This window comes from Cherax quadricarinatus, chromosome 81 (assembly GCF_038502225.1).
Source record: "Cherax quadricarinatus isolate ZL_2023a chromosome 81, ASM3850222v1, whole genome shotgun sequence".
In the NCBI taxonomy this organism is placed as follows: Eukaryota; Metazoa; Arthropoda; class Malacostraca; order Decapoda; family Parastacidae; genus Cherax; species Cherax quadricarinatus.
In genome coordinates, this window is record NC_091372.1 from 4,362,362 (window position 1) to 4,374,365 (window position 12,004).

A 12,004-nucleotide genomic window follows, 5' to 3' on the forward strand; every position below is an offset into this window, starting at 1 on the left:
GAAATGTTCAATTTTTACCAAAGTTCAAAAGTAAACAAATCATGCCAAGCGTCCAATACACGTCAACTGGTGAGTCTGATATTCTTCCACAAGTGCGCTGATATTATTTATACCATTTCTACACTAATGCAGTAGTCTGCATAATAGTAAATCTTCTATTTTTTGTAAGAATAAAAATTGAAAGTGGAAAGACAAAAAAATATAAGAGGGGCCTGAGGATGTGACTATAGAACAGAGAACTTGTTATTTTAGTGCCAGGAATGTCTTTCTTGTTTATTCTGGACCCTATTCAGAAATTGGCATCTTTTGAAATTTGTGTGAAATTGGCAAAATTGCTAAATTCTGACCACTTTATTGGATAGTTGAAATTGGTAAATGGGTGGTTTCTTGTACTCATTCAATACAAAAAATAGAGTTCTAGCGAAAAAGTTTTGATTTTTGTCGACTAGTACATTGGAATTGGCCAAAAATAGAGCTCAAAGTGGGCAAAATCACCGATGCGTAAACATCGTCAAGACCGCTAACTTCGCGAGGGCATAATTCAGTAAGTTTTCCATCAAATTTCATACTTTTGGTGTCATTATGATCGGGAAAAGATTCTCTATCTTTTCATAAGAAAAAATAATTTTTTTTTTTGAAATTTGGCCGACCCTGAGAACAAGTCTCGGAGAGGGCCTGTCGACCCTCAAAGGGTTAAAAGTGAAGCCTTTGTTTGTTTATAGCTCGGATAGACAAGCATTGTGTTTAGTTTTTTTCTATTTTAGATTTATGCATGCAAGGCTTGTAAACTTTTTGTTACAATGCTTTGGTAAGCGTACTTATTTTTGGGGGTCTGAAATGGATTAATCTAATTTACATTATTCCTTAAGGGAAAAATTCGTTCAGTGCTCGAACAGATTGGCACTCGAACAGCCTTCTGGAACAAATTAAGTTCAAGTACCGAGGTTCCAATGTATTCCCATTTTTAGCCTCTCTAAATAGGCTTTTTTCTTTCCAAAGACACCTCAACACACCACCTACCAAATGTTTACCCCTCATCTATTCTATGCCTCGCCTTGTCTTTCATACACCTATCTGCTGAGTTCCTACATATAAATACAGGAGGACCCCACTTATTCAGCAGGTTTGGGGACAGCTATTGCTGTAAAGAAAAAATTGCTGTAAAGTGAAACACAGAACTTTTTACCCTTTCAAATTACAGTGGTCCCTCAATAATCGTCCGGCCTGAAAGTCGTCCATTTTGGAAATAGTCCTGTTTTTTCGTCAAAATATTGGCTCGCAAATGGTCCGGTAACTCGCTAATAGTCCTAATAGTCCTTCGTCCCGGACGCGTACTCACGCTCTGAGCCGCCTCGGCCTTTCCTTCCCAGCCAGTGTGCCATTGTTTACCAGTGAGTGACGGTCCCCTCACATGCTCCTACGAAATATTTCATGATATTCCATTGATTTTAGTGCTTGCAAGTGCTAAATAAGCTACCATGGCTCCAAATAAAGCTTCTAGTGCCAGCCCTTTGGTAAAGAATGTGAGAAACACATAATTTATGAAAAAGTTTGTAGAAAAATACAAAGATGGTGGTGGTAGAGTGGAAGCAGTTGTGATAGTGGTTGATGAACATAAGAAAGGAGGATCACTGCAGCAGGCCTGTTGGCCCATGCTCGGCAGGTCCTTTACAATTCATCCCACTAACGAAACATTTTCCCAACCCAGTCCTCAATGCTACCCAAGAAATAAGCTCTGATGACTCTATCTGCTCATTTGCAAGTCCCAAATGAGTGGATAGAGTTATCAGAGCTTATTTCTTGGGTAGCATTGAGGACTGAGTTGGGAAAATGTTTCGTTAGTGGGATGAATTGTAAAGGACTGCCGAGCATGGGCCAACAGGCCTGCTGCAGTGATCCTCCTTTATGTTCATCAACCACTATCACAACTGCTTCCACTCTACCACCACCATCTTTGTATTTTTCTACAAACTTTTTCATAAATTATGTGTTTCTCACATTCTTTACCAAAGGGCTGGCACTAGAGGCTTTCTTTGGTGGTAGTGATGGTGGTAGAAGGTAGTAGTGATGGTGGTAGAAGGTAGTAGTGATGGTGGTAGAAGGTAGTAGTGATGGTGGTAGAAGGTAGTGATGGTGGTAGAAGGTAGTAGTGATGGTGGTAGAAGGTAGTAGTGATGGTGGTAGAAGGTAGTAATGGTGGTAGAAGGTAGTAGTGATGGTGGTAGAAGGTAGTAGTGATGGTGGTAGACAGTAGTAGTGATGGTGGTAGAAGGTAGCAGTGATGGTGGTAACAGTTGTAATAGTGGTAGAAGGTCGTAGTGACGGTGGTAGTGGGTTCCTTCTTTAGTGATTCAGTGATTCTACCAACTCCTCCAATGTTGTTGGAGTTATATAGGGCTACAAAAACCACCGCCGACTCAGCTGCTGCTTCACCACCATTATGGATGGCTTACACTCAGTGGCCCTTATATACCCAACAACAACACAATACAACACCTCTCGTGACATACGTAATGACTTACTTTATTCATTCTAGAGTATATTCCATGTTTCTATGTTATTAATATTGTTTATTATGTCATATTAGTTGAATTGTGATAGATAAATAAGCCATAGAGTTGATATTAGTGTCATATTCTCCAACAATAAACTTGCCATCCCTCCCTCACACAAACAAATAGCCAATAAGAACATAACAATGTTGTTAGGCAAGACACATATGCAACAGTTAGGTATCTTTATTTCGAAACGTTTCGCCTACACTGTAGGCTTCTTCAGTCGAGTACAGAAAAGTTGATAGAAGCAGAAGAGACTTGAAGACGATGTAATCAGTCCAGGGTGATGGACTGATTACATCGTCTTCAAGTCTCTTCTGCTTCTATCAACTTTTCTGTACTCGACTGAAGAAGCCTACAGTGTAGGCGAAACGTTTCGAAATAAAGATACCTAACTGTTGCATATGTGTTACCTTGTCGGTACCTAACAGTAGACACTGCTTCTTCAGACCTGAAATCAACTTCGACAACCTACAGAAAGTAGGCAGGAACAGTAGAGATGTGAAGACGATGTAATCAGTCCATCACCCTTGAAGTCGTAGAATTTGAGGTTGTCAGTCCCTCAGCCTGGAGAAGTTCAGTTCCATAGTCAGGAACTATCTCTACGACTTCAAGGGTGATGGACTGATTACATCGTCTTCACATCTCTACTGTTCCTGCCTACTTTCTGTATTCGACTGAAGAAGCCTACTGTGCAGGTGAAACGTTTCAGAATAAAGTTGTCTAACTGGTGCATATGTGTCTTACCTAACAACCTGTCGGTATTGTATACCATTTTGATGTTCACCATAACAATGGAAGAACACTGCAGGTCTACTGGCCCATACAAGGCAGGTCCTTATCAAAATGACCTCCACCCAAAGCTACCCAAGAATTTACTCCCGTACCCAATGACACAAATCAAACTCAGCTCCTCCAACTTGTATGTTTGTCCAATCTCTTCTTAAAGCTACCCAAGGTCCTAGCCTCGATCACCCTACTGGTAAGTGTGATGCTAAATAAGAACTTAAGAAAGTAGGAACACTGCAACAGGCCTGCTGGCCCATACTAGGTTGGTCCTTCACAAATCCAACCCACTAACAGAACAAATGCTACCCAAGCAATAAGCTCAGGTGCAAGTCCGACTCAAATAAGAACATAAGAACATAAGAAAGGAGGAACACTGCAGCAGGCCTGTTGGCCCATACTAGGCAGGTCCTTTACAATTCATCCCACTAACAAACATTTGACCTACCCAATTTTCAATGCTACCCAAGAAATAAGCTCTGATGTGCAAGTCCCACTCAAATCCAACCCATCCCACTCATGTATTTATCCAACCTAAATTTGAAACTACCCAAAGTCCTAGCCTCAATAACCCAACTAGGTAGACTGTTCCACTCATCTACTACCCTATTTCCAAACCAATACTTTCCTATGTCCTTTCTAAATCTAAACTTATCTAATTTAAATCCATTACTGCGGGTTCTCTCTTGGAGAGATATCCTCAAGACCTTGTTAATATCCCCTTTATTAATACCTATCTTCCACTTATACACTTCGATCAGGTCTCCCCTCATTCTTCGTCTAACAAGTGAATGTAACTTAAGAGTCTTCAATCTTTCTTCATAAGGAAGATTTCTAATGCTATGTATTAATTTAGTCATCCTACGCTGAATGTTTTCTAACGAATTTATGTCCATTCTGTAATATGGAGACCAGAATTGAGCTGCATAATCTAGGTGAGGCCTTACTAATGATGTATAAAGCTGCAGTATGACCTCTGGACTTCTGTTGCTTACACTTCTTGATATAAATCCCAGTAATCTATTTGCCTTATTACGTACGCTTAGGCATTGCTGTCTTGGTTTAAGGTTGCTGCTTACCATAACCCCCAAGTCCTTTTCGCAATCTGTATGGTTAAGTTCTACATTATTTAACTTATAAGTGCTAGGGTTATGGACACTCCCGAGCTTCAGAACCTTGCATTTATCTACATTGAACTGCATCTGCCACTTTTCTGACCAAGAGTAGAGTTTGTCTAAATCCTCCTGAAGTTCCCTAACATCTACGTTTGAATCAATTATCCTACCTATCTTCGTGTCATCGGCGAATTTGCTCAAATCACTAGTAATTCCTTCATCAAGATCATTGATATATATTATAAACAACAACGGGCCCAAGACTGATCCCTGTGGAACGCCACTTGTTACTGATCCCCACTCGGATTTAACCCCATTTATGGACACTCTTTGCTTCCTGTCTGTGAGCCATGATTCGATCCACGAGAGCACCCTTCCCCCAATGCCATGAGCTGCTACTTTCTTCAACAGCCTTTGGTGCAGAACTCTATCAAATGCCTTACTAAAATCTAAGTAAATAATATCAAATTCTTTATCGTGGTCAACAGCCTCAAAAGCTTTACTGAAGAAAGTTAATAAATTAGTTAGACAAGACCGGCCTCTTGTGAATCCATGCTGAGTATCATTAATCAAGCTATGCTTATCGAGATGGCTTCTTATAATCTCAGCTATAATTGACTCTAGTAATTTGCCTACAATTGAGGTCAGGCTTATTGGGCGGTAATTTGACGGTAACGACTTGTCCCCTGTTTTAAAAATAGGAATTACATTAGCCATCTTCCACATATCAGACACTGCACCTGTTTGAAGAGATAAATTAAAAATATTAGTTAATGGTTCACAGACTTCCATTTTGCATTCCTTTAGAACCCTTGAAAAAACCTCATCAGGACCCGGTGACTTATTTTGCTTCAGTCTGTCTATCTGCTTCACAACCATTTCACTAGTGACTGTGATGTTACATAATTTATCTTCTGATCCACTATAAAAATTAATTACCGGAATATTATTAGTGTCTTCCTGTGTAAAAACCGAGAGAAAATAATTATTTAAAATCGAGCACATTTCATTCTCTTTGTCAGTGAGATGCCCAACCCCTCTCACTCGTGTATTTATCCAACCTAAATTTGAAACTACCCAAGCCATAGCTTTTAGAACATTGGAAAGGAGGAACACTGCAATAAGCCTGTTAGCCCATATTAGGCCGGTCCTTCACAAATCCAACCCACTAACAGAACAAATGCTACCCAAGCAATAAGCTCAGGTGCAAGTCCGACTCAAATCCAACCCCTCTCACTCGTGTATTTATCCAACCTAAATTTGAAACTACCCAATGTTTTAGCTTCGATCACCCTACTAGGCAGACCGTTCCACTCATCAACTACCCCTGTTACCAATGTTCATTTATACATTTAATTAGTGCCCTAGAGTCCTTATGGAGGGGGATTCCCCTTCCAAATAACCTCTCTTCCCTCTTTCCTCCTCCCTGTCTTCCATTCATCAACAACAGCCTTCAATAAAGGTAACTGTCATGTTGAATGTTCATTCTTTTGTGCATGTAAATCTATCTTTTAGGTAAAAAAAAAAAAATTTGTTGATACTTCTGGGTGTCTGGAACGAATTAATTGGATTTACATTATTTCTTATGGGGAAAATTGATTCGAAAATCGTCCATTTCGATAATAGTCCCACTTCCAGGAACGGATTATGGATGATTATTGAGGGACCACTGTAATATAAAAGCCTGATAATATGGTTACATTATCATAATTTAAGTATGCAATAGAGCTAGGCCTAAAAAATGCATATATAGTACATAAATTACTTACATAAAAAAAATTTCCTTAGCTAATAGTGAGTGGTTAATATTTTTATTGTAGGAAGTCTGAATTAATGAATAATGGGTATAACTTAAAACCATTGCATTAGCAAAACGCTGTAAAGCGGGGCCTACCTGTATTCATTTCCTCTATACGCCCTCCCTCCAGTCTGACATCCAGTCATTCATTTCCTGCAATTTTTTTTTTCTCTCCTTATCTTGTTCTTTTCAATGTTTACTTTTGATTTCCCTTTTTAACATACCTCTTCCAAATTCCTTCACCAGCCTTTGCAACTTATTTTCAGAATCTCCCACTAAAATTATGTCAGCAGCAAAGAGCAATTGTTATATCACCCACTATGTATCAGATTCATAATCTTTTAATTTACACCATCCCCAACACCCTAGAATTCACTTCTTTTACAATCCCATCTCTCCTAAATTCCCTACTGTTAGCCTCACTATCTACATAAAAACACTGTACTACTTTAACCCTTTCAGGGTCGCAACCCCTGCTCTCAAACTTGCTCTCAGGGTCACAAAATTTACAAAAAAAAAAAAACTTATGAAATGGTAGAGAATCTTTTTCTGAAGGTAATAAAACAAAACAAAAAATAAAAAATCTGATGGAAAACTGACAAAATTATACTTTCGTGAATTTTGCTATAACAGTGATATTTATGCATCAGAAATTTTGTCCACTTTGAGTCCTATTTTAGGCCAAATTCTTAGCTATTTCACTAGTATTTCCTCCAATTTATCAACTGAGCACAAGAAACCGCCCAATCATCTATTTCAACTACCAAATAAAATAATCAGAAATTGGTAATTTGGCCAATTTCACACAAATTTAAAATATTCCAATTTCATAACAGGGTCCAGAATAAACAATTGCAGGCATTCCTAGCACTAAAATAACATTTCCACTGTTTACTAGTTACACTCCCAGGTTTTACACATGAATTCCATTTTTATTTTTTATTCACACAAAGAATTTTTATTCACACAAAAAAATTGAAGATTTACCATTATGCAATATTGTAATAATTGTACAATATCAGGGCATTCATGAATGCATGCTAGATTAACCAGATGGACATGTATTGAACAAGTGACATGATTTGTTTACTCTTGAATATGAGCAAAAACAGAACATTTCTGCTAGATTGAGCTCAATTTCCAGCTATTTTCAGTCCTGAAACCAATTAAAATCATCACTATTTCTGTAATATATCTCTCATTCTATCAAACGAGACCAAGAAACCAAGAATAAAACCATTAAAACCATACGAAAATACACCACAAAGCTGATGTTTTAAACCAAATACACTGTCACAGTTTTTTCTCGTGCAATGCATGCTGCAGGATTTTTTTTACATGGTGCACACTAACTGCACAGATCCATTCTCTCATATCTAGGCCCATATTTACCGCTCACAGCTTATCTGAACGAGCTAAGCTCATGGCATAGTACACATACTATGGCACTGACAGTGACCAAACCCACAGTACTAAGGCACGGACAATGAGATATGGAATTTATCCAGCATTACTTGTTTACTTTATCAATAAAAGTTTTGAAAATCCATTTTTATTTGAACTTATGCACTTCTCTTCATAGTAAACCAAGAAAGTACATAGTACCTTTGAGGGCACAGCGGTTGTAAAATGTCAGCTTGGCATCACATGGTCCACACTCCAAACTGATCCACACACTGCGTCTTTCTCGATGCTGCACAAGTGAACTTTCAATGAAGAACCTAGTGAGAAAAAAAACGACAGTAACACAATGTAATCTGCTTACGCTAAAACCAATACAATTATCTTCCATTTTCTTCTTTCAACAAACTGGCCATATCCCACTGAGGCAAGGTGACCCATAAAAGAAAAACAAAAGTTTCTCTTTTTAACTTTATTAATGTATAAAGGATAAGGGGTTACTGGCCCCTTGCTCCCAGCACTTTAGTCGCCTCTTATGACATGCATGGCTTACAGAGGAAAAATTCTGTTCCACTTCCCCATGGAGATCAGAGGAAATACACAAGAACATGAACTAGTAAGAAAATAGAAGAAAACCCAGAGGGGTGTGTATATATATGCTTGTACATGCATGTGTAGTGTGACCTAAGTGTAAATAGAAGTAGCAAGATGTACCTGAAATCTTGCATGTTTATGAGACAGAAAAAAGACACCTGCAATCCTACCATCATATAAAACAATTACAGGCTTTCATTTTACATTCACTTGGCAGGACAGTAGTACCTCCTGGGCAGTTGCTGTCTACCAACCTACTACCTAGGAATTATTTTCCTACAGGTGTATAATAGAAAAAAGTACAGTACTAATAGTATGATCAGGGAAATGTTACAATCTACATCTACATTACACCTAACCTTTAAATAATTCCATAAAATGATCATTATTTACAATTAACACACAAATATATATTTATGCATATACTTATGTACTCATTTTTGTTCATGTAGTTCATTCTTGGGCCTCACCTTTTAACTAATTAATTAGTGTAAATCAGTATCTTGATTTATCAAATAGTATACACTTTCATTCATTGATATACAGTATTCAGCAACTACTACCATCCTTCCTAGTGTACTACACTTACCAACTGCCTTCACACTCAAGCTTATTACTGTACATTATTTTCACTCATTATGGATTTTTTAGCTTACATCTGTGTTCCTCTGCTCTGATAACACCCCTTCTGAACACTAAAATACTGTGCCTTACCTTGTTGCATCAGAGTATCTTCAATATAGTGACCCCATCACCTCTGTTCCTTAGAGCCTCCCATGTTGCTAGGTTTGGGTTTTAAAGACTGTCCTCATAACTCAGGTCCATAATCTCAGGCAATACATATGCTAGTGCTGTATAATCCAATATTGTTGTCAAGTCAGTGAGGTACAGCATATTTATCTTGAAGGAGTCCTTGATGAGGCTCCTCAAGGCTTTTTTTTTTTTTTTATTTTTTTTTTTTAAGTTTGCCAATGTTGTTTATGTCCCTCTCAAAATACATGAATCTTTAACCTTTTTAGCCAAAGTATCTCTTTCTGCTCATAAAACATCATTTGTAAATAACAACTACAGTAACTACAATTTTTTCTTCTATCATAGCCATGACATTCCTTCTCAGTCTAACCACAAGTCACACAACCTGACTTCCAATCAAAATTACAATTCGAAAAGTAATTTTTTTAACTCTTAACTAACCACAATAAAAATTAAAAGAACAGCCACCTCAAAAGTGAGACCACAACTATGTGGCTCATTTGTACTTTGAACAATCTTACATTATTCTTATTCATCACACACACACTGAAAAATATTCCATAGCCTCAAAATAAACTCAAAACCTTGGTGCCATTCACTTGTACAATCATATAGCCTCCCACCAATACTGCTTCCAACACCAAACATTTCACTGGATGTAAAAATTTACCCTTTGGACTATATAGACTGTGAACCTCCTCAAACCTTCAAATATTTTACCTTATTTTTATTTAAAATAAATTTAAAATGCTAACTTATTCCACAAACTATTAGCTGTTTTAGCACTCACCATGCAGTAGCAGCATTTTTCAATATAAAAATGTTGGTTGGCAATCACTTTAACCCTTAAACTGTCCAAGCAGATTTACGTTCATATGTGTAGTGCTCCAAAAGTAGATCTACTTTTTTTATATATTTTCAAATGAAAAAAAAAAAAAAAACGTAGTTCGAAGTTTTTTTTACATTTTTTCAAATGTAATAAAAAAAAAATCTACTTTTTTTACATACTTTCAAATGTTGAAAAAACGTAGATTTACGTTTGGACAGTATACGTTTGGCTAACTATATCCACATAGGAAGAACTTCACATGCATTTATGCCAGATAAACACCAGTGACTGCTCAAAAAATTGATCTTACATAAACAGACTTGTCCTATTTTTCTCTTTGATTTGACTTAAGACATAACAAAGAAACAACACTGCAGCAGGCCTACTGGCCCATGTGAGGCAGCTCCAAGTCTCCTACCTGCTTAAGCCAATGACCCAACCTAGTCAGGTCAGGTCGCATCCACTTAAGGAAGGAGCATGGCATCAAACCTATTAACACAAGCCAATCAGGTCCAACTCACATCCACCCACACCCACTCATGTATTTATCTAACCTATTTTTAAAACCTCACGACGTTTTAGTTTCTATGACGGTACTCGGGACTTTGTTCCACTCATCCACAGTGCTTTCCTAAATCCTTCCTGAATCTGAACTTTTCCAGACTAAAACCGTTGCTGCGAGCCCTGTCTTGGCTAGATATTTTTAGCACGCTATTTACATTCCCTTCATTTACTCCTGTTTTTCATTTATACACTTCAATCATGTCCCCCCTAATTCTACGCCTTTCTAGAGAGTGCAGATTCAGGGTCCTCAGTATATCCTCATAGCAAACATTTCTGATACACAGGATCAACTTTGTCATCCTCCTTTGTATGTTTTCCAGCGCATTTATATCTATTCTGTAATACGGTGACCAAAACTGAGCAGCTTATTTTCCTATGCAATGTTTAGAACTTTGCATTTGTCTACAATAAACTGCACTTGCCACTGCATCAGTCTATTCAAATCTTCCTGGAGTGCTCTAATGTCTTTGTCAGAATGAATTTGACAGCCTATTTTGGTGTCATGGGCAAACTTGCTCATGTCGCTATTTATTCCCTCACTTATGTCGTTTATGTAGATTGTGAGCATAATACCACATTCATTACCATGATCTACCTCCTCAAACACCTTAGTGAAAAAAGTTAAAAAATTCATAATGATAATGTCCAAGATGAACTGAATCCCAAAAAGTTTCCTGTCCAAAGTGTGAGTTAGTTATGAATTGTGGCCTGTTACATAATTTAGTAATTAATTAAAACTATGCCCCAAGTTGATTACTCACGTGTCTCCACAAGACTGACAGCGATAACCTTCAGCAGGTATTGTGAGACGCAGCCATGAAGGTGGAGCCACATTGGGAGTGAATGGGGGTAAGTGTACACCATCCAGCTGCCACTGAGTGAGGTCACTGCCATCTGATGGTAGGATGTTATTAGAGGAGGGGTATTCAACTACTTCACCCTCACCCCCACCATTTACCTGCAGTAAGAGAAAAAATATTATGGAAAAAATTAACATACCGAGATGATCACACAAGGATAACTGAGAAGTATACCAGTTCTGCCACAGTATAAGTACTGTACATCTCATAAACCTTCGTGAAAAAACTTTAATTCCATAAAAAAAAGCAAAAACTATTCATTTTTTAACTTCCACAAAAATCCAAGCAGTAACATATATAGTAGTGTGATACAGCACCAGGTATTTACCACAAAAAAATACACGTATGTTTGCATGAAGGTTAAAAGTTAAACAAATTGTGACCATCATCATCAAACTAGTACTGGCAAAGTAACATGATAGATTTTCAGGAAAATATATGTGAATAACCAAGGGTCAGTGCTCCCTGATATTGTAAAAGACATGTTATCATCCAAGTACTGTAGATTCCTTAGTTAAATTACATGGTGGTTTACCAAGAGTAATGACTTATTGAAATTAGTTATTTCCTACTGACATTAGTCTGCTATTGTCAAAAATACATAATAGACAATACAAATTTGTTTATACACATACTCACCAGATGATGATGTGCCCTTCAAATTCTACTAGGTAATTGTAATATATACTATTGTAATAACAACAAAGTGATGGGTTATGCAAAAGATACTGTATAAGTAATTTATGAAA

General features: G+C 37.5%; 1 protein-coding gene across 6 annotated transcripts in view; it reads right to left on the minus strand.

Annotated features, from left to right (window-relative positions):
* Nucleotides 1–12,004, minus strand: part of LOC128699777 (uncharacterized) — an 86,808-nt gene that overhangs the window by 33,604 nt on the left and 41,200 nt on the right. For all 6 annotated transcript variants that reach the window (XM_070102290.1, XM_070102284.1, XM_070102286.1 and 3 more), the window contains exons 4-5: nucleotides 11,157–11,353; nucleotides 7,860–7,975 (exon numbers count right to left, since the gene is read on the minus strand). In XM_070102290.1, coding sequence (XP_069958391.1) covers nucleotides 7,860–7,975; nucleotides 11,157–11,353 — 313 coding nt within the window. The remainder of the gene's footprint in view (nucleotides 1–7,859; nucleotides 7,976–11,156; nucleotides 11,354–12,004) is intronic.